Source organism: Artemia sp. Qi Xiang Cuo, chromosome 14 (assembly GCF_049724085.1).
Source record: "Artemia sp. Qi Xiang Cuo chromosome 14, ASM4972408v1, whole genome shotgun sequence".
NCBI lineage: Eukaryota > Metazoa > Arthropoda > Branchiopoda > Anostraca > Artemiidae > Artemia > Artemia sp. Qi Xiang Cuo.
Genome location: NC_142807.1, coordinates 27,124,292 through 27,147,209, shown reverse-complemented (window position 1 = coordinate 27,147,209; position 22,918 = coordinate 27,124,292). Strand labels below are relative to the sequence as shown.

General features: G+C 35.6%; 1 protein-coding gene across 2 annotated transcripts in view; it reads right to left on the bottom strand.

Annotated features, from left to right (window-relative positions):
• The window catches only part of LOC148944323 (farnesyl diphosphate synthase-like), a 169,224-nt gene that overhangs the window by 16,418 nt on the left and 129,888 nt on the right, over positions 1–22,918 (bottom strand). The window contains exons 4-5 of one of the 2 annotated variants that reach the window (XM_089100074.1): positions 12,174–12,377; positions 6,110–6,277 (exon numbers count right to left, since the gene is read on the bottom strand). In XM_089100074.1, the coding sequence (XP_088956200.1) occupies positions 6,110–6,277; positions 12,174–12,377 (372 nt within the window). The remainder of the gene's footprint in view (positions 1–6,109; positions 6,278–12,173; positions 12,378–22,918) is intronic. The other variant, XM_089100075.1, reaches the window with a different exon arrangement.

The window sequence follows — 22,918 nt, the reverse complement described above, 5'->3', positions numbered from 1 at the left end:
CTGCAGAAGAATATCCCATTTTTAGAAAAATTTAAACAATTAGGCTGTCCCATTTCGTTATATTCCCTTTATATAGTCCCTTTAGTTGCCTATTGACATATCAATAGAATCCTTATTTTCCTGATTTGAAAAACATCACTTTTCTTGACATATTGTCAGTGTTCTATATCTGCTCAATAGCAAAAGGTTTTACCAACCTACTGATTATTGAAATAATTGGGCGGTACAGTGGTTCTGTTTGGCTTTTTATGTAAAGAGGATGAGTGTTCGTATGTATTTCTTCACGATTCAGTAGTGTGGCAATATGGGCTTTTGGCAACTTTGGCAAAATCATAATAAAAATCGTAGAAAATCTTGGTTTTCAGGTATGAATAGACCTAAGGTGGAACCACGGGTCAAAAAATGTTTCCATTTTGGCGTCTTTGTTGCTTTGAGTACTTCAGTTTTCACTTACTACTACTAACAACTCACCGAAGCACCAAGCCACCTGAGGCCAACGCAGCTACGCATGCTCCTCCTCCATCCCAATCTATTCAAAGCCTCCCGTTTCACACCCTCCCACGAAGTTCCCATTTCCTTTAAATGTTTCTTTATGACGTCGTCCCACGCCAGACGAGGAAGACCTGCTTTCCGTTTAGCCCTAGACGGTTGGCCTAAAAGAACAATCTTCGCTTATTGTTCATTTATTTGAAAGATGTGTCTATTTTGAGCCCAATTTTTTATTATTATGACTATTAAATTGGACTATAGCATATCATCATGCCCAGAAACAAAGAATCTGTCTCGAGCTTTATTCAGATAGGTGTAGACAGAAAAAAATTCCTGTTGCAGATTTCGATCTAAGAGATAAGAAAGACTGGCTAATATCGATATAAACAATTTATTAGTACTTGTAGGTGAAAAACTAGTTAACGTAATTTTATATACTAGCTGATCCTAAATATTTATAATTTATTGATCTTGATAAAGGTACCCGTCAAAAGTTATTTGCACAAACTAAATTCTAAAATTCAAGCGAAAAATGATCACGTTTGTTTCTATCCTCTTCATCACTTAACTAGTACTACTACTAGCAATTCACCGCAGCACTAAGTCGCCTGAGACCAACTCAGCTGTGCATGCTCCTCCTACATTCCGATACGTTCAATGCTACACTATATCCCCCTCCCAAGAAGTTCCAATTTCCTTTAAATCCTTTCTTGCAATCTTTTTTCACCCATCCGGGGGAGACCTACTCTTTGTTTGACCCTAGATGGATGGCCAAAAAGAACGATCTATGGCAATCTGTCATTCTCCATCTGCAAAACGTGTCTTAGCCGGGTCAACTTTCCTCTCATCATTGCCCTAGAAAGTTAGAAAGAACCCTTTTTTCGTACAGTATTATTGTCAATCATCAACTAAGGTTGTTTAAAAGTAAATTTTACTAGAGAATGAGGAGAAATAATCCGTCTGAAACCTTGGTTTTGTTTTAGTAGACATTACGTATTTAAATTTAAGATAAAATTGTTGGTTCGCGTCTTGCTAGGTGCGAAAATCCAGAAGACTTATAAACATCGAAACATAAGTCTATATTGAGCCACAGATATATATATATACATATATATATATATATATATATATATATATATATATATATATATATATATATATATATATATATATATATATATATATATATATATATATATATATATATATATATATATATATATATATATATATATATATATATATATATATATATATATATATATATATATATATATATATATACATATATATATATATATATATATATATATATATATATATATATATATATATATATATATATATATATATATATATATATATATATATATATATATATATATATATATATATATATATATATATATATATATATATATATATATATATATATATATATATATATATATATATATATATATATATATATATATATATATATATATATATATATATATATATACATATATATATATATATATATATATATATATATATATATATATATATATATATATATATATATATATATATATATATATATATATATATATATATATATATATATATATATATATATATATATATATATATATATATATATATATATATATATATATATATATATATATATATATATATATATATATATATATATATATATATATATATATATATATATATATATATATATATATATATATATATATATATATAGACCCCGGTGCCGCGCCGATGAGGGAAGACCGGTGGTGGTGGGGCCAAAAACAGCACGCCGGTAAGATGTCGGCGGCGCTCCGCCCGTAAGATGTTGGCGGCGCGCCGCCGGCGCGATCAATGTTGACCGTAAACGTTAATGTTTTCATCAGTCTTTCTCAAATCACAGCTTAACTTACAACAGATTCGAACCTATTCATAAGTTCAAAAATTCACGAGTGGCTGGCTGGAAACTGGTCTTCTTCGTTATTGATCAAGAGAAGTAGAAATCCGATAGAAACGAAATGGCTGTGGCATTTCAGAACCCTTGCATAATGCGAGTAGTTGAAGTATGTATTAGCTATGTATTCTTAACATAAATAATTATCAAAATTAGCAGTTTTTTTTCATTGAGTATTACTGCATACAAAACTTCAAATACCATGTCACGAAATTCGTCAGTTATCTGGGTAAAAACTTTGCATATAACTTTGAACTTAGAAGCTTAATTTTTTCATAATGCCTTTTGCCTATGTCTGTTTTGTCACCTTTAAAACAATTGAAATGGGCGACTTTGATATTGATTGTTTTTTTGCTCTTTTGGATTCTTAAAAAGACTTCTTGTATTAAACTGGTTTTTAATAACAATTTAAAAAAAATTGATTTTAAAGTTTTTTTTTTGGCTTCTTTATAGAATGTCATGTAGGCTAAAGCTGAACTGCTGCATTTTTATTGCTTTTGGCTGCTCTTTCGGATATGCTTCGTTTTTTTTTCTTTTGGGGATTCATGTCAAATTATAAATTGATAAATACCTAATATCAGTAAAATTATAAACTGCATCTTAAAGGAACAAATTTATCAAACTGAATCACACATGGTGGACACATCATATAAGAACACTTCAATAACAACGAAACAAAAATCATTTAATGGATTACTTGGTATGAAGAAAAAATAAGTGCCAGCTTTTTTCTGGTAAAAAATGAAAAGCTCATCCGTTTTAAATGTAATTAAATGAAATAATATGCAGACTGAAGTAGCTCCAGGAAGATGTTGAGATTTTCATCCTAGTATCCAAGCAAAATGTTAGGACACTTAGTATCAGTTATTGAGTTTAAACTTTGATTTCCAAATGCACCTGGCCTTTTAATGTAACTTGGGCACCGGACCTAGGTTGCCATTGTCACTCGAGCGCAACGTTAGGTGGGGATGTCAATATCGCTTTCGTCACACCAATTGAATGTTTTCAAATTAAACCCGTTTCATCAATAAGAAAAAAACGGGTTGGACGCATATGTCCCTTTCCCTTTGGACGATTTCCCTTTGGACGGTGGGGGGAGGAGGAGTTTGGAAGTTTCAAAAAGAAAATTGTATTTTTTATCAGGCGTTCAACAATTGAGTATTAAACATTAAGAAAATCTTATCTAAAAACAGCAAAAAAAAAAAGAAAAAAAATCTGCAAACTCACAATTCAGCTGTAGAAACAATCTGTCGGCTGTCAATTTCAAAATCCAACTGAAGGCTGAATCTGTATAGCAGCTGAATGCATTCTATAATTCTATTCAACTTGAAAATAAAATCCTTGACTACAAATGATTTAAGAAATAGTGATTGGGAAACTGCATTCGAAATGATTTAAACTCATTTTATAAATACGATGCTTTTTTTTGTGAACATATGAACAGCTGTGTATATTGCAATATTTGCAATTGCATATTGCATTTGTCTGGTTTTTATGCAAGTAACAAAAGAGACGAAAATTAATGAACAAGAGAGTAGTGAAGAATTATGGTATGCAAAGTGATATTTGGTAGGGAAAGTCACTGGTGATAAATCGCTAGGGGTGGCACCGTGATTGCGTGATTTTCAGGGAACCAAATTTTTTCGGGTTGACGCATAGATTTTTGGGAAAATACCCAAAAATTCGGGGATAGTGCAAGCCCTGCTTGATTTCTAATCAGGAAAATTGAAATACTAAACCTCACGAGAAGGAAAAGCTGCGACTTTGCGGTTGACGCAATAAAGAATTGCAGCAAAATTAATTTAAAGTCGACCGAACGCCTGTGGCGTGCCGGTGGTGTTGCGACACTTCGGCGGCGTTCGACCGGGCCTCTTGTCGGCGGCGTTCGGTCGATCCGCCGGCGCAGCGCCGGGGTCTATATATATATATATATATATATATATATATATATATATATATATATATATATATATATATATATATATATATATATATATATTTATTTATTTATTTATTGAATTTTTGAACGTTTTTGAATTAATGCAGGTTTTGATTTTGGCTCAACGTACATGAATAATTATAAAAAAAATGGGATGTTAATTTTACTTTTAATTGGTTAAATGGCTTTCTCGAAAGTTGTTTAATTTTATTTACGAACGTTTTTATTAGTTATAAATATACGTAACTTACGTAAAGAACTTCTATATTCATATATTTTTAATACGTATATTAGGGGGCTCGCTCCCTAGTCAATACCTCGCTCTTTATGCTAAAGTTCGTATTTTGTTCCATTTCTTTAAAAATGACCCCTTAATCACAAAGGCCGTTAATTAGAATAAATAGCTCTTATGAAAGTACTAAAAAATCTTTGGCTTAAAGAGTGAGGTATTGACTAGGGGGCGAACCCAATCATATACTTAATAATTTCTGTTCGTTTTAAGTTTTGATGTTGCTCATTACTTTTTCAGTTGAAAAACTTTTTTTTATTGAATTTCTGATCGTTTTTTAAAATAATTCTGGGAAATCATGCGCCCCCTTCACAGAAATGTCCCCTCCCCCATAAAAACTTCCTCCATGGAAAGATCCTACCACGTAACCCCCGACCCCCCCCACTACCAGAAGAAATCCCCCCTGAAAACGTCTGTATACTTCCCAATATCCAGTACTACATGTAAACATTGGGTAAAGTTCATAACATTCAGCCCTTCCCCCGGGGACTTTAGGGGATTAAGTTATCCTAAAAGACATATTAAGTATATTTTTGACTATATATTATAATTTTGATCGGGTGACTGGGAAAAAAATGAGCGTGGGAGGGGGCATAGTCGCCCTCCATTATTTGGGTCACTTAAAAAGGGCACTAAAGCTTTTAATTTCCATTCGAATGAGCCCTACCACGATATCTTAGGACCACTGGGTCGATACGATCACCCCTGGAAAAAAACAACAACAAATAAACACACATCCGTGATCTTTCTTCTTGCAAAAAATACTACATTCCACATTTTTGCAGATAGGAGCTTGAAACCTCTACAGTAGAGTTCTTTGAGACACTGAACCTGATGCCGTGATTTCAATAAATTTCTATGAATGTTTAGAGGATGTTTCTCCCTTTTTTTGAAAACCAGGCAAATTTTCTCAGGCGTGTAACTTTTGATGGGTAAGACTAAACTTGATGAAACTTATATCTTTGAAATCAGCATTAAAATTTGACTCATTTGATGTATCTATTGGTATCAAAATTTCGCTTTTTAGAATTTCGGTTACTATTGAGCCGGGTCGCTCCTTACTTACAGTTCGTTACCACAAACTGTTTGACAAGCCACCATAAGCAATGATAAACACGCAATAGAATGTCTTAAATTGTACCAATATTTTTGTAGATTTACAAGGGTTTATTTAAGATAGGCGGGTTAAGTTGTTCTCAACAATCAGGATTGGCTAATGGTGACTTGGTATGTCTGTCCTATTCTCAAAATTAATATTATTGTATCCAGTTTACTTTTCTTGTACTAAAAGGCTCAAAACAGCGTATCTAATAATATGGTTCGTTAAAGTTGTTTCGAGCAGAAAACTGCTTTCCCCAAAGAAATATGTTTAAATGACCCTAAATGACACCGATGATTAAAAACGATGACTTACTAGCACCATCGCAGCAGCAACGGGAAGGTAAATTGTATAGTAGGAAGACTTATGTTTGCAAATGCCTTCATAATTTTCTGTTGTGTACAAAGTAAGATTTGGCTTTTGTCCAATATTTGGACACATATACGTATCCAATGTTTGGCCAATAGACGTCCTTATAACCATCTGAAAGAAAACATGCTTGTATTCCCTCTTTTATATGAGCATCGTCCTAATGAATTGGGTGCTAGCTAAATAATAATTACAACATGTTTGATTAACTCAATAAGGATTTTACTGGCTGTTGGTGCAATTTATAACTATAACCTGCCTATTATTTAATTTATTTTTTGCATAGCTTCTAAAATTATTCAGAATTTAAAAAGTCTAGTTTCCCTTAACAAAATAGGTTTTTTTTCTATAATCTATATGTGAGATTGTTCTTCTAAATACCTTTTTTAAATTCATTTTATTTCCCTTTTAACCGGTGCAGTATTGTTTACACTAAGTATTTTCAAATCTATAGTTTTAGATCTAAGTATTTAAATAGTTTATTACCTTCGTCGTCTAAAATTAGCTTTTCAATTATACAATAAACCAAGCAAATCAAAGAAGTGATATAATTTTAATGTCTAAAATTGATTGTCAAGTGATAAATAGTGTTATTTAATGATAAAAATAATCTAGTCATATGGACTAGATTACTTTAAAGAAAAGTAAGAATAGTTTTGAGCAGTCATATTCTTTATGAACTTAGCCAGGATAATATCACAACAATGATTCTCTTCCTAATATTATTATTGCTCGACGGTGATACGATTATGACAGTAGCGCAGCTGTCAGAATGAACCTTTTGACCTCTATCTTATTGTTATCAAGGAGGCACACGTGTGCCTCCATAAAGAGGCGACCCACCACAATGCTAAGCGATTTCCGGTCCTAGCGGTCGCAGAGAGACAGCGGTAATCGCATTTTGCAGACCAAGCTCAAACTAAGAAACGTGCAAAGTTTCACCCCAATCCGACTTTATCTTCATGGGTAAAAGTGGGCCGGAAGTTTCGACCCTCAGACCACAGCCCCCCTTTAACGTTGTCCGATTGGGTTCCCTGTTTTCCAAAAACCAAATATAGCCACTTAAAGTTAAATTTTTTTTTTGTTATCGACGCCTACAGGCCACAGTTGGCAACTAATCCGGGTGAATGAGGACTCATTCGAAGCAAAATTCAAACTGGTAGGGCCTTTTGATATTTTCAGACCGAAAAAATTATCCCCCGAAATTACATTTACGAAAAACCTCGTTTTCCTATAATAGCCCATGTTAATTTTCCCCACCACAGCCCCCCTTTAACGTTGTCTGATCGGGCTGAAATTTAGAGGATAAACTTTCCTGGGGCTTGGAAGCTCATCCTCGAAATTTCAGCTCAATCTGATTACTCCTTCCCTGTTTTCCAAAAACCAAATATCAAGTTTTGTGTGGATTTCCTTGCGTTAAAAATAGATTCCCCTTACTAAAAAACAATTACAATTGTGTCTCTTTAGTACAGCGGTCAATACTCCTGACTGTCAGGCGGAAGAACCGGTTTCGATTCCCCGTCAGAGGAAATTTTTTATATACTGAATTTGAAGTTTAAAAAAGAAACTCAGTTTCTTTTTTAAATTATTTGAAAAAAATTACGTTTTCTAAAGAGTTAAAGAGGCTGAGTTACAAGGTCGACCCTTAAAACGTACAGGGATTAGGAGGCACAGTTGGGGGGCTGTTAAAGAGGCTGAGTCACAAGTTCGAACCTTAAAACGTACAGGGATTAGGAGGCACCCTGTACGACGTGATTTGAGTATTCAGGAATTAAAAGCCTTAAAACAAGAATTTTCAAGAGCGGGGGGTTTGGGGGGCGGCAGCCCCCAACTTTAACTCCTGACACGATCAGCTAACAGTTAGTCAAGCAATAAGTAATAAACTGTACAAAAACATGCAGAAATTATTTGAAAAAAACTACGTTTTCTAAAGAGTTAAAGAGGCTGAGTTACAAGGTCGAACCTTAAAACGTACAGGGATTAGGAGGCACAGATGGGGGGCTGCCGCCCCCCAGACCCCCCACTTTCGCAGCCTTTAAATAAAAAAAAAATTTAAACTGAAAGTAAGGAGCGACATTAAATCTTAAAACGAACAGAAATTATTCCGTATATGAAAGGTGCTGTGCCCTCCTCAACGCCTCGCTCTTTACGCTAAAGTTTGACTTTCTCACAACTCTTTTTTTTTAGACAATAAAAACTTTAGCGTAAAGAGCGAGGCGTTGAGGAGGGCACAGCCCCTTTCATATACGGAATAATTTCTGTTCTTTTTAAGATTTAATGTCGCTCCTTACTTTCAGTTTAAAACACTTTTTTATTTTTATTTAAAGGCTGCGAAAGCGGGGGTTTGGGGGCGGCAGCCCCCCAACTGTGCCTCCTAATCCCTGTACGATTTAAGGTTCGACCTTGTAACTCAGCCTCTTTAACTCTTTAGAAAACGTAGTTTTTTTCAAATAATTATTATCATAGGCAGCGCAATAGCGTTGCCTAAGTAAAGAACGATGTTGGCACAATGTATTATTTATTTGTTTATTTTTTTTCCATACCCGGGCACTTCGTATCGAGAGAGTTGTCGTAGAAACTTTGAAAAGGGCTCATTCGATTGGAAATTAGAGTGGCTAGTGCCCTTTTTAATAGTTGAAAGTGACTGGAAGGCGACTAACACCCCTTCCACGCCCACCATTCCCCGAAACACATCCAATCAAAATTTTGAGATAGACGTTTTATTCAACTTAGTTTTATGTTCTGTAGATTAGGTCTTTGAGGATGACAACCCCCTCACAGCCTTCAGGATAAGGGTTGTAAGTTATGCCCTTGGGGCATGTAAGGTTTTTATAGAACGTGTTGTCGTAGTAACTTCAAAAAGGGCTCATTCGATTAGAAATTGAAATGGCTAGTGCCCTTTTTAATTGTAGAAAGTAATTGGAAGGCAACTAACACCCCTTCTACGCGCATCATTTCCCCAAAGACATCCAATCAAAATTTTGAGACAGCCATTTTGTTCCACGCAGTTTATAGTTCAGGAAATTATACCTTTGAGCAGGACATTTCCCCCAAAGTCTTCAGGGCAAGGGTTATAAGTTATGCCCTCGGGGCATATAAGTTTTTATTAAAATCTTTGTCGTGGAAACTTGAAAAAGGGCTCATTCGATTGGAAATTCAAAGGTCTATTGCACTTTTTAATAGTTGAAAGTGATTTGAGGGCAACTAACCCCCCTCTCTCGTCCGTCTTTTCCCCAAACACATCCAATCAAAATTTTTAGATAGCCATTTTGTTCAGCGTTGTTGATTTCCACATAGAAATTATGTTTTTGAGGAGGACACTCCCCCACAGCCCTCAGGGCAAGGGTTGTAAGTTATGCCCTGGGGATATATAAGGTTTTTATAGAACGCGTTGTTGTAGAAACTTCAAAAAGGGCTCATTCAATTGGAAATTGAAATTGCTAGTGCCAATTTTAATAGTCAAAAGTGATTGGAAGACAACTAACACCCCTTCCACGCCCACCATTGCCCCAAACATATCCAATCAAAATTTTGAGATAGCCATTTTGTTCCACGCAGTTTAAAATTCAGGAAATTTGACCTTTGAACAGGACACCCCCCCCCCTACAGTCTTCATGGCAAGGGTTATAATTTATGCCCTGGGGGCATATAAGGTTTTTAATGAAATCTTTGTCGTAGAAATTTGATAAAAGGGCTCATTCAATTGGAAATTCAAAGGGCTAGTGCCGTTTTTAATAGTCGAAAGTGATTTGAGGGCAACTAACCCCCCGCTCACGCCCACCTTTTGCCCAAACACATCGAATCAAAATTTTGAGATAGCCATTTTATTCAACATTGTTGAAAGTTTTGGAAATTAGGTCTTTATGAATAACACCCCCCCCCCCCACAACCCTCTGAGCAAGGGTTGTAAGTTATGCCCTGGGAGCATGTAAGGTTTTTATATAAAGCCATGTTGTAAAAACATCAAAAAGGGTTCATTCAATTGAAAATTGAAAGCGCTAGTGCCCTTTTAATAGTTGAAAGTGATTGAAGGGCAACTAACCCTCCACCCGTCACGCCCACTATTTTCTCAAACACATTTAATCAAAATTTTGAGATATCCATTTTGTTCAACGTAGTCGAAAGTTCTGGAAATTAGGTCTTTTACGATGATAACTCCCTCTGAGCCCTCAGGGCAAGGGTTGTAAGTTATGCACCCGGGGGCATATAAGGTTTATATAGAGTTGTTTCTGAAAAATTTTTGAAAAATTTCAAAAAGGGCTCATTTGCTTAGAAATTGAAATTGCCCTTTCTAATAGTCAAAAGTGAGTGGAGAGTAATTGACCCCTCCCCCCCCCCCTCCATCACGCCCACCTTTTCCCCAAACGCATCCAATCAAAATTTCTAGATAGCCATTTTGTTCAACGTAGTTGAAAGTTTGGGAAATTAGGTCTTTAAGGATGACAACTCTGAGGTTTAAGGATAATCTCAGGGCAAGGGTTGTAAGTTATGCCCTGGGGGCATATAAGGTTTTTATTGAAAGCGTTGTCGTAGAAACTTCAAAAGGGCTCATTCAATTGGAAATTGAAAGGGTTAGTGTCTTTTTTAATAGTTGAAAGTGATTGGAGAGCGACTAACGCCCCTCTCACGCCCACCATTTTCCTAAACACATCAAGAATACAAATGAATGTGCATTTTCAGTTTAATATACATATACTGATATTAAGTAATAAAAATATTAACATTATATGATTTGTTAAAGTTACAAAAGTGGAAAAATTTATATTTTTTCAGTAAAGTGCACATTATCTTCAGACCTTGGGAAGGCATAGGGGTTTTGCGCCCAACTTCTGTTAATTTCTGCTCGTTTTGAGTTTGACTCGGTTATTTATTGTAATTTCTGTTCATTTCAGGGTTCATTTATTTTACTGATGCTGATTTGTGGTAGTTTCACGCTTGGTAGATTATTTGATTTTATTTTTGCTCATTTTTTGTTTAATGGAGTTCTTTACTTTTATTTGAAAAACTTATCTTGTGGAAAAAGTTTTTTTTTAATTAATAATGAGAAAAGAGCAAACACTAGGTCCTTCTTCAAGCTACAAGTTGCAGTTTCTTGTATGAAAGTTTTCAAACTACGAACATACTGCAATGCCCCTGCTTACAGTCGAAAACGACAAAGGAACCACGCAAAAGACACATTTTCAAGCTACTGGCAGCAACTGATTAAAGTCCAAGTTTTACTACACATAGTTTAGCTAACATTAATTTGTATGATGCATAAGATATGAATGATCTATAATACACGGCACCAAGTATAGTGGCTAGTTTTTGTGTTGTGAAAACTACGCCATGTGCCATTTATATGTATCCGCTTGATTTGAGTTCCTGGCGTATCATAGTTTTTATACAGCCTTCTGTTTATGTCCAGCCATGCAGCATGAGCTTATAATATTCAACTGACATCTAAAGTTCACAGACAGATCATCTCAGGGCTTAGTGACTTTTCTTTCAAAGTCATCCTGAGGGGTTTTGATTTCCGACAAGATGTTCTGACAAAAAGCCAAACTTTATCGTAAAGAGCGGGGGATACAAGAGGTGGTAGCCTCTTCATGCATTGACTAATTTTTGTTAGTTTTAAGTTTTAATGTCGCTCCTTACTTTTACTTGAAAAAACAAAACTGTTTAATTTCTGATAGTTTTTCAAAACATGTTCAGGCCTATTCAATATCTAATGGAGAATACCTCCCCCATATATCCTCACTACTTGTTGTTAAGTTGCATATATCAATGCTTGTAAATTGACCTGTGATGATCTAGATAGGTAGCGTAAAAATTTGTCTGAGGATTAACCCACTTAATGGCTTTTATGTAGTAACAAGTGACTAAAGTGATTTAATGGTTTTGAAAAAAGAAACGAATGACAGGAGATTAGGTAGACTGAATTTAAAAATGAGCTCAATTCGCGAATGAAAGAACTAATTTTCCAATTAAAAACTTCGGTTTATTCATTAATTTTTGTTAGAAAACTTACATCTTTAAATAAATGTAGAATCTCCTTATAGAAAGGTTTCCATGAAAGGGAATAATAAAACAGCTCATAGATACTGCTTTCCATAAGAAACGCATCATTCATAGCCTTAGGTCCAAGGTTTCCAGTTTTATACCAACACGGCTTTCCTCGTCTAGTCTCTGATTGGTCCATATAATCGTCCATGATTAATATGAAAGATTGCATCTATAAGTAAAAAGCAAAGCTTGGAGCATGTAATTTTTTTTTAATCCAGTTTTCTATAGCGTTTTCCTTTAAAAATGTAAAAGATCTGTGGAAAGAGAACTGCATCCATGTACGATGAAAGTGGCTAATTAAATTAATTGAAGCTATGTAAATAAATTGAAAAATATGATCTATTCTATAAAAGAAAGATCACGAGACAGTTTGGATTTACACGCAAGTAGTTATCTAATTCATTACATTTTCTAAGGAAAACTACTGGTAAACGGAGCCTCTCAGCTCCGTTTGAAAGTTTTTTTTTTAATATGAAAAAAAATAAAAGTTTCCACAAAAAGTAATGAGCGATGTTAAAACTTGAAGCGATCCGGAATTACCCTATATAAGAAGTCAAACTTAAAACAAAAACCAAATAATCATGGTTAAGAGCTGAACTGCCACGCACTTCAATTGTATCTAAAGGATAGAGCGTCCTTTGCTTCTCATCAGAAACTACATTAATTGGTTCAAATATTGCCGATTATTGTTTTTGATATTTTTATTGAGCTTTCTATTTAAAAAATATTTTACATGGGTTTAATTGAAAAGCAATAAAACGATAATGAGTATAATTGTCTTTTAAAAGTTAGAAATCTAAATCGACTGCCACAAATGTGTTTAAATACATTTTAAACAATATTTTCCTGGAACATGTCGGTATTTTAGCGCTTTTCAAGCATGAAGAAACAATATTCGGAGTAAACATCGTTTTCATTAAACGCAAATGGCACTTCAGTTTTGGAGTGGGTGTGAGGAAATGGGAGCCCAGTTTTTATGTGTGTCAATTTGCTGTTGCCTTAAGTTTAAAAGTAGTAAAACAAACTTCCAGGCATCCATACGTAATTTGCGAATCTCTAAATAAATTATTTGTTTTCAGGGGGTAAATTCTACGCTCTAGTTTTACCCTTGCATTTCTCACCATTGATTTTACCTTTGAATATATTCTACACCAGTGTTATGTCACCAGATAGTCTCCGGAGTGATAACATCAACTTTTTGGATCTAGTGAACTTTAAAACCAGCTGTGAAATTGTATTAATTCAGTGCCTTGAGCTATAATATATTCAGTGACCTTGAGTATTATTGCACAGGATTATTTCTGCTACGGATTATAATCTAAGGTAAACTTATTGATATGGACTAATTGCTTGTTTGGATGAATATGGTAGCAACAAAGTTCAAATTTTAAGGGAAAGAAAAGGAAGGAAAGAAGGTAAAGAAAAAAGGAAAGAAAGAAAAAGGATTATTTGGCTAATAATATAGTTTAATAGCCCAAATTTTCATTTTCATTATTTTTTCGCTGATTAGTGACAGCCTGTGCAGAAGAGAGCGGGAAAAAACACAAGAGCAGTGTCGGTACCGGCCGGATATTGATCCTTAAACTGCTGGGAAAGGTGATTTGGGTACCCGCATATCCCACAGGAGCTGTATCTCGTCAGCATTCTTTCTGTGCAGTTCATATATAATGTTATTGCTGTAACGTGAGCAAGATATTAGTGGAATATGCATATTTGCCTATTCTGAATTTTCTCCAATCAAATTTTCGCGAAGGAGTCGATGACGTGACGATAATTAATCATACACTGGAATTTTTTGATGATAAAGTCATTAAAGATGCCAAAGCGGAGTTTTGGGGAATAGCAGATCCGAATAAATCTGTTCCAAAGCGGCAGGGTGACATAGCTTCGCAGAGAAATTTGAAAGATATTTTGGACTTGTTGCGTCAATGTGAATCTGATAATACCCTGCTGCAAATTTTTGTCATTGTCTCACCTACTGAAGTGCCGGTTATCCCCGCAGTAGCTTACTCCAGGTTAGTCAGTAAGATTAGCTCCCTAGACCAAGCCCTGAAGCAGATAAACGAAAAAGTGACATCTTATGATCTGAATTTTCCCTCCTTGCCCAGTGCCTCGCTTAAGCCAAATGTAAACAAATCCACTACTACTGTAGTAATCTCTGGAATTTCTCCCGAGCTTAACAATCCTGTGAAACGTTGCGATGCCATTGACCAAATCAAGGGACACCAAGCCATTCATTCTATCAAGCCGTCGGGCAATAAACTTTTAGTGCAGATTGACCCAGTTGCTGCAAAGAACTTTTGTGATGCGGTACCTAATTTTCCGAAGTGCGATGCAAAACTTCAAGATCGGATACCCGTTGGAAAAGTTAAAGGCATACCGCTAGCTTATGATGTCAGTTTGTTCGGGGGGCGTGAAGGAGTTGTAGACGCTAAGTGCATCGGGCAGTCCTTGACTGTTAAGATATTCTTCTACGATGTTGTTGGACTTACAAATGCACTTCGTCTCGGACTTAAGGTAGAATATGAAATTTTCCGAGTATTTGAGTGCCTCCGTCCTCCCCGTTGCTGTTATAAGTGTCAATCACCTGATCATATGAAGGCGAATTGCACCAGCCCTCCCCGCTGTTCCCGCTGCAGCGGTATGCATTTATCGACAAAAGATGCACCATGTTTGGCCGAACTGAAGTGTGCGCTATGTGGTGAAGGCCATGTTGCATTCAGTCTAAAGTGCCGCGTAATCCGTAGTACCATAGCTAAGCGTGCCTCGAATAAGAAATGACTGGAACAGTAACGTTTTCTGTGTGTTCTTGTAACATAAATGGCACCAAAGACAAAGATTATTCAATAAATCAGAAAATTATCGATTTTGACATCGTGTTGCTACAGGAACATCTTTTGCCGGCTGTAAGTGTCAGCTCACTAAACAGAAGTGATTAACATGTAGTTTATACAACCAGTGCCAGACGGACGAGGGGCAGACCTTCCGGAGGGCTTGCATGTATTGTGAGTAATAGACTTTCGTGCTTCTCTCCTCAGTGCATACACTCTTGTGATAATTTTATTGCCCTTTGAATTGCAGATCTAGTGATTATCAATACTTACCTACCTCATGATAAAAAAACAGTTTTGTCATTTAATAAATTCACAAAAATTGTGTCTTCTCTGAAGAATTTCCTTCGGAATATTGAAAGACATAGCTTTAAGTGGATCACAGTGGGAGACCTAAATTGTAACATAAATAGAGAGTCAACTCGGTCTGATCTTGTACTTCAGTCTTTGCCAGGTGGATATCAGATAGTAGCTAAGAGTGCAGATTTTCGTATATGAATAATAGTGGATGTGAGTCTGATATAGACCACTGTGTCTGCTCGGCTGGTGTGTTATGCTCGAGTGTCGAGGTTCATGGTGAAGAAAGAGATTATGATCACCTCCCCCTCTCTTTTACCGTCTCTGTTTCGCATTCTTCTGGCCTGAATCAGTGTGAATCTTCTGTTCGGGGCACGAAATGGTATGATAAGCGTGAATGGAATAAAGCTAACTGGACATTATATGTCTGTACTTTGGCAACTCTGCTCTCATCTGTGACAGTTCCTTACCATTTACTTTGTACCAGTGTCCTCTCGCCTAATGCCCGATCACAACTTAATTCTTACTATTCTCAGATTGTTGCCTGCCTTAAACAGGCCGAGGCCATAGCTGTCCCTGTTTCACGTATTCGTTCGAAAACTAGAAGTTCTTTATGGAAAGAGGACCCTCAGTTAAAAATTGTGAAAAATCGGGCAAAAATGTGGCTTCGGATATGGAATGCGTGTGGCCGCCCCACCTCGGGTCATGTATATAATATTAAAAAAAAAACAAATCTGAATTCAAATCTTACTTGCGAAGCGTCCGATATAAGGGTAAGGAATTTTCGAAAAGTCCTCGGTAATGGAGTGAAGTGCTGAATTCTAGTAAGCTAAACCCGACTGTTTCGTCCAGTTCAATACCTGGTGATTCATAGGTTAGTCATTACTCGACAATTTTCAGTACAGTTAATTATGCAGTCCACTCCAGGTTTTGTAGATTGCTTGATTCAGTTATTCCGCGTAGACTACGACAGAAAGATATTATCCCTATTTATGCTGAGTCTGTTGTGAAAATCAATACAAAACTAAAATCTAAGTCTGTTTATTTAGATGGAATTTGTGTTGAATATCTAAAAGATGAGTCCTCAGAGGTAATGAGTCATCTATAACCGCCTGTTTAGATTTGTATTTGTATCTCACTATTGCCTAATTCTTTCCTGTGTGGTACTGTTACCTTTGTTCTGAAGCATGGGAAGGATTCAGTTGATTGTGGATCCTACCGTCTAATCACTGTAGCGTGTGATTTAAGCAAACTATTTGAATATGTACTGCTCCCATTTATTCAAGATAAGGTGGATTATGACGCAAATCAGTTCGGTTTTAAGTTACACATAGGATGCCAACATACTCACTGTATACTTGTAAAAGAGTTACAAGAAGCTCATCGCTGAAAAGCGTAAGTTTACTTTTATGAGTTAGACCTATGTAAAGTTTTTAACACTGTGTGTCACTCTCAGGCATGGTTTTCTCTGGCACGTTTGGGTGTGAATAGTTCAATTATTTGTGTACTTCAGTTTTGGTACCAGAATTCATTTATTCAGTTGAGGTAGGGTTCCCGGGCTTTTGGCAAAATCCCAGTTAGATCTGGGGTCCTTCAGGGTAGTGTGCTTTCACCTCAAATTTTTAAAGCTTGTTTATTGAGTGTTCTTAATATGATACCGCTTTCTTACTCTTCAGGGTTGTCAAATGTCTTCAATATTGCACATGGGTATGATATTCTGCTTGTTAGCACGTCAAATTTTAATTTAATGAAGTCTGCAACTTGTATCGCTGCTTAATGGGGAAATTGGATTAAGCCTTAACACTGACAAATGCGAATATTTAGTGTTCAATTCAAAATCTTCAGCAATGCCGCTTGATTGCGGCGTATTTTCTGTAAAAAGTGTTGAACCTTTCCGATAGCTTGGGATCAGTATTTACAAATCGCTTACTTTATTTCTTGTCCGAAAATTGAGTGATATTAGAGATAAACTGAAACTTGGGTATGTCAAAATTTTCCCCAACAGGGGAAGGTAAAACAAAAAAGCATCGCCTCACTTGTACTCAAGTTTTTGTGACCATGCAGTTTTGTTCCCAGCTGCCAATTACATCCTTTTTCGCCCAGAGGATATTAGCAATATTAGAAATATGTATTTTAGATATTGCAAGTTTTTATTGTACATACCTCGCAGATACAGCAATAGAAACATGATGCGGATTTTCGGCGCTCTGGCTATTGTAAATTGTTTTGCCAGACAAAGTAGCCGTCTTAAAGATAACATTTATGCTAATTTGGGTTTTCACCTCCAAATTATCCGGGTAGCCACCGCGAATTTTGTTGAATTGTTATTTTTTGTTTAGTTTTTAAATTTATCCTTGTGTTTTTTTTTTTTTTTTTTTTTGTTTGTTTGTTTATTTATTTTTTTTTATTTTTTTTTCTCTTTTATTTTTTTACTAAACTTCATTTTCTGTATAGTGGGTCAAAAATAAATTATTATTATTATTATTAGATGTGATGTTAATAATCGTTAGATTTAGATGACAGGTTGAAAAAAAATCATCTTTGTATAAATTAAATAAAAAAAAACATGTTTTTTTTAACTGAAAGTAAGGAACAATATTAAAACTTTAAACGAATAGAAATTACTAGGCATATGAGGGGGCTCACCCCATCGTCAATACCTTGCTCTTTACGCTAAAGTTCGAAATTTGTTCCAATTCTTTAAGAATGACCCTTGAATCACAAAGACCGTTTAATTAGAAAAAATAGCTCTTTTGATAGTACTAAAAAAACTTCAGTGTAAAGAGTGAGGTAATGACGATGGGGCGAACCCCCTCATATAAGTAATAACTTCTGTTCGTTTTAAGTTTTAATGTTACTCCTTACTTTCAGTTGAAAAAACTTGTTTTTTTAAATTTAATTTCTGATTGTTTTTTAAATAATGCTAGGAAATCCGGCACCCTTTCATGGAAAATTCCCTTCCCCCATGAAAAATTCCTCCATGGAAAGATCCTACTACATACCCCCCCCCCCTCACCAGGAACAATCCCCCTGAAAATGTCTATATTCTTTTCCATAATCAATACCTTGTGTAAACGTTGGGCAAAATCCATAACTTGCAGCCCTTCCTCTGCGGACTGTGGGGGATTAAATCACCCTTAAAGACATAGATATTTGATTTTTCGACTATGCTGAGCAAAATGGGTATCTCAAAATTTTGATCGGATGACTTTGGGGAAAAATGAGCATGGGAGGGGCCATCCAGTTTGTTTGGTCACTTAAAAAGGGTACTAGAACTTATAATTTCTGTTCGAATGAGCGCTCTAGTTATATTCTAGGACCACTGGGTCGGTACGATCACCCCTGAAAAAAAAACAAATAAACACGCATCCGTGATCTTTCTTCTGGTAAAAACTACGAAATTCTGCATTTTTGCAGATAGGAGCTAGAAACCTCTACATTAGGGTTCTCTGATACGATGAATCTGATGGTATGATTTTTTTTTTTTTTTTCATTAAGATTCTATGACTTTTAGGGAGTGTTTCCTCCTTTTTTGAGAAAATAAGGCAAATTTTATCAGGCTCGTAACTTTTGACGTGTAAGAGTAAACTTGATTAAACTTATCTATTTGATATCAGCATAAAAATTTGACTTTTTTGTTGTACCTATTGGTATCAAAATTCCGTTTTTTAGAGTTTCGGTTACTATTGAGCCGGATCGCTCCTTATTTACAGTTCCTTACCACGAGGTAAGGTATTTGATACCTGCTACCATTATGTAATACTGTTTCATAGTTTCGTATTCAGGCAAAGATCTTTGTCTTTTATTTCATGAAAAATGAGATGGGTAGTATATTAGCCACAGTATTTTTTTTTAGAGATGCATGGACAGGCATGAATATATAACTTTACTAGGTTGCTTTCAGATATCATGAAATTCCAGGTTTCAAGATGTTCTTTGACTAAGAAACAAAATTTCTTGTCAGAAACATTTATTGATAAGACTGATAAATCCTACATAGTCTTCGACCTTCTGTAATGCATTTGATAGTTAATTATAAGCAATCATACCAACAAGCCAGGCACGTCTACATATACTCCCCCAACACCCTCTACATGCAACCATGAATGTTAATCTTTTTGGTTTTTTATACTTTATGAAAAAATAATGGAAGGATAAAGAACGTATGAATTCGATATTTTGATACCAGATACATCATACCCAAGCTATTGATCCATATCCTTTTTAAATCCCTTTTGCTTTGTAAAATTAGTATCGACTTAGTATCGCAATGAGGCAACCCCAGGAAAGCTATCCCGTTCAAGCATTAATAATGCCTGAAAATGTTGCCGATAAAATACCATGTTATATGAAAAAAATCCATCATAGTCTTTATGGGTCTATGAACCCAGAAGACCGCATTAGGACATTTGCCCAATAAAGGATCAAATGGAACAGAAAATCATACAAATTAAAAGAGCTATTTAACATTTTATAAACAGTTGAAAGTAATTAAGAGCCATCACTAGAATTTGTGTCCCATCAAGTCGAGGTCCATGCACTTTAGACAGTCCATTATTCATTTTTGTTAAACGTATAACTTCCCCAAATTCTCTTTTATTGACACAACCTTCAGACAAAGCATCCTTTGGCAAAATATTATTATGACAACGAAGCTCCAACTAGAAAATTTATTTCTTTTCTTCATACAGGGATAATCTGAGTTACCACCGTGCGGTTCTCTGTAAGCTTTCGAAAAACAAAATTCCAATTTAGATTCATGATTAACATTCACAAGACACAGATTTGAAGTCCAAAAACTTTTTTCTATATTCCTTTTACGCCATTCCACTCCAAAATATACTTTAGTACCACATTCAAAGCAATTTAATCATTGAAAATATTTACGATGAAGCTAGTACAGTTAAGTTTTCATATACATAAAACATTATGTATACAATGTGGAATTGATTATACTGCTGAAGGGTAAGTTTAATCGTCGAGATCTGTCCTAGATATCCTCTAGCTGTTCTGGAACCTGTGAGTTGAGGAGACGTTACCTTGTCATGTGCTTCTTTAAACTGACTCAAAAGAACAATGCAGAAGATTTTTCTTAGCGTGATCAATTAAGGAGGTGCCTGTTTAAATTCCGCCATCAGTTATGATTCCTATTTTTTTATTCAAGTAAAACGAGGAATAGTATTTCCCAGTCTTTTGAGAAAGCCTTCATCGTGTATACCTACACAAAAAGGTTGGCTAGTCGTCTTAGAAATGCTGACAAAGCCTTATAGATTTCAGCAGGGATCCCATCCTCTCCTGGGGTCTCATTATTCTTGAGGTGCTCAAAGATTTTTAATACGTCTGAAATACGTGGATAAAGGGCTTCATAACACTATTTAAGAAGGTAGGCAGGTCAGATGAATCTTTTGTAAGTTTTGATTGGAATAAAAATTCTCTTACCAGCGTTATCAACACTTTCATACTGTTAAATCTTTTGAATGCTTCCTCTAATTCATTAATCATGTATGAGCCGTAACGCTCTCCGTCTTAGTTTAGTGACTGCTTTACAACCGTAAGTGTTAGTTCTATTGGTTCTTCTACGCCACCAACAAGAGGACGCTGCATCTTTGCTAAGCCTTTAGTGCGGTCAGAAAACCAGACGTTTACTTCTTTTTTATGTTATCACTGTGATAGCCACTTCCTGTATGGCAATTTTAATAGAGAATTTTCTGACATCAAAATAGCGTACAGTAATGTTGAAAATAACGTCTCTTGTAAAAGTATAATTCTCCTCACTTGGAATTTTGTGCTATTCTTTATCAGTATTATCAGAATAGCGTGAGCAACAGAGACTACGGCTCGCTCGTTTGAAGTCTGATAACTCTCTAATGTTTCTGTTCTTCATGGCTGAAAATAGACCTTCCTAACAAGTCTTTATTTGATAGGTTTTATGACATGTACAGAATAAAGGTCAATGATTATCTTAAAGAATTCCTGGATTTTACGAGGAAAAGTCTTCAAAACCCAGGATAATTTTATTTAAGATGACTTCGGCATCCTTCACAGCCAATGGTCGAACAGCTCGACTGCTGGTGCTGAAGGTATAGCTTTGCTTTTTCTAATTTTGCTTATGATCTGGATCAACTTGTAGAATTCCAGTTCGTAGTGGCTTGATCTATTCTTGACAGATGATATGGATTCCTTCGATAAAGAAAGCTACGCCCTGGCAAATGACCATCTCTTGGTGACAACTCATGGAACATATACCTTAACATGTAAAAAATGAGAAAGCTATACGGGTTCTACTACTACTGTGGTTAATTTAGCAGATTTAGCTGTATTTAGCAGATTAGTATGTTTAGCAATAAAGATCCCAAAATTTAATTGCAGAGGTGATTGGGTACTAAGCACTATTTGAGCTAGCCAAAGCATAGTCGCAGGATAATACTCAGCTCAATTGACAATGCAAAAAAGTGAAATAGGCTAGATAAAAGGTGTGTAAGAAATGGTTGTGAATGAAAACTGATTAAGACCGTGCTGCTTTGGTTCAAGCTGAGACCAGTTTTAAAATAGAATTTGAAGGGCAACTGAAAACCGCACAAATCGCTAGCCCACTTACCTATCTTTTTAGAAAGGGGTTCATTATTGAGTACGCTTGGTGATGATGGAGTCAATTCTTCTTTCTTCCACCTTGCACAGACATAAAAAATCAAATTTGAAAATATATGAAGATTAAGTTCCAAAATGCTTAAAACGCTCTTGAAATTAGATACTGCCTCTCTTTATAGAAAGGACTTTGCTTCTGGAGCTTTCCAAACGCCTGGGAAATTATTCTTGTTATCCCAGTCTTTAAGGCGAATACATGTTGAACTTGTTGAAGTGTCTCAAGGGTCCGAGTCTCTTTCTATTGCTTATCAATGAAATGAGGGGTAGATTCATGAATAGCCCTTGCCATTATTACTACGACTCAAATCGTAATTCCTTAGAAAAGTGATCCAAAATAATTCCATTTGAAGCTTCAGGCTGACTTGGTCAATGCTGAGACTAGGCTGATAACGGGTAGGTCGCTTTCAGTACATGCTAAACCAATGACTTGCAGGTTTCCAAAGTCAGGTCTATGTAACCCCTTCTTAAGTTGTTCTTTTGATTCGGCGCTTTTCGTATTTTAGGAGTGAATATCTAAAAGATCTTACTTGTGCTGATCATAGGCAGCGCAATAGAGCTGCCAAAGAAAAAAGCGATGTGGACACAATGTATTATTTATTGATTTTTTGGTTTTTTGGCTAAGACCAGGGCACTTCGTATCGAAGGCGTTGTCGTAGAAGCTTCAAAAAGGGCTCATTCGGTATGAAATTGCAAGAGCTAGTGCCCTTTTTAATAGTCAAAAGTGATTGAAGGACAACTAATTCCCCTCCCAAGCCCACCATTCTCCAAACACATCCAATCAAAATTTTGAGATAGCCTTTTTGTTCAACGTAGTTTAAGAAGATCTGGAAATTAGGTCTTCAAGGATGACAAACCCCCACAACCCTCAGGGCAAGGCTTGTAAGTTATTCCAAGGGTGACCGTATAAACTTCGGAGGGGACTCATTGGATTGCTAAT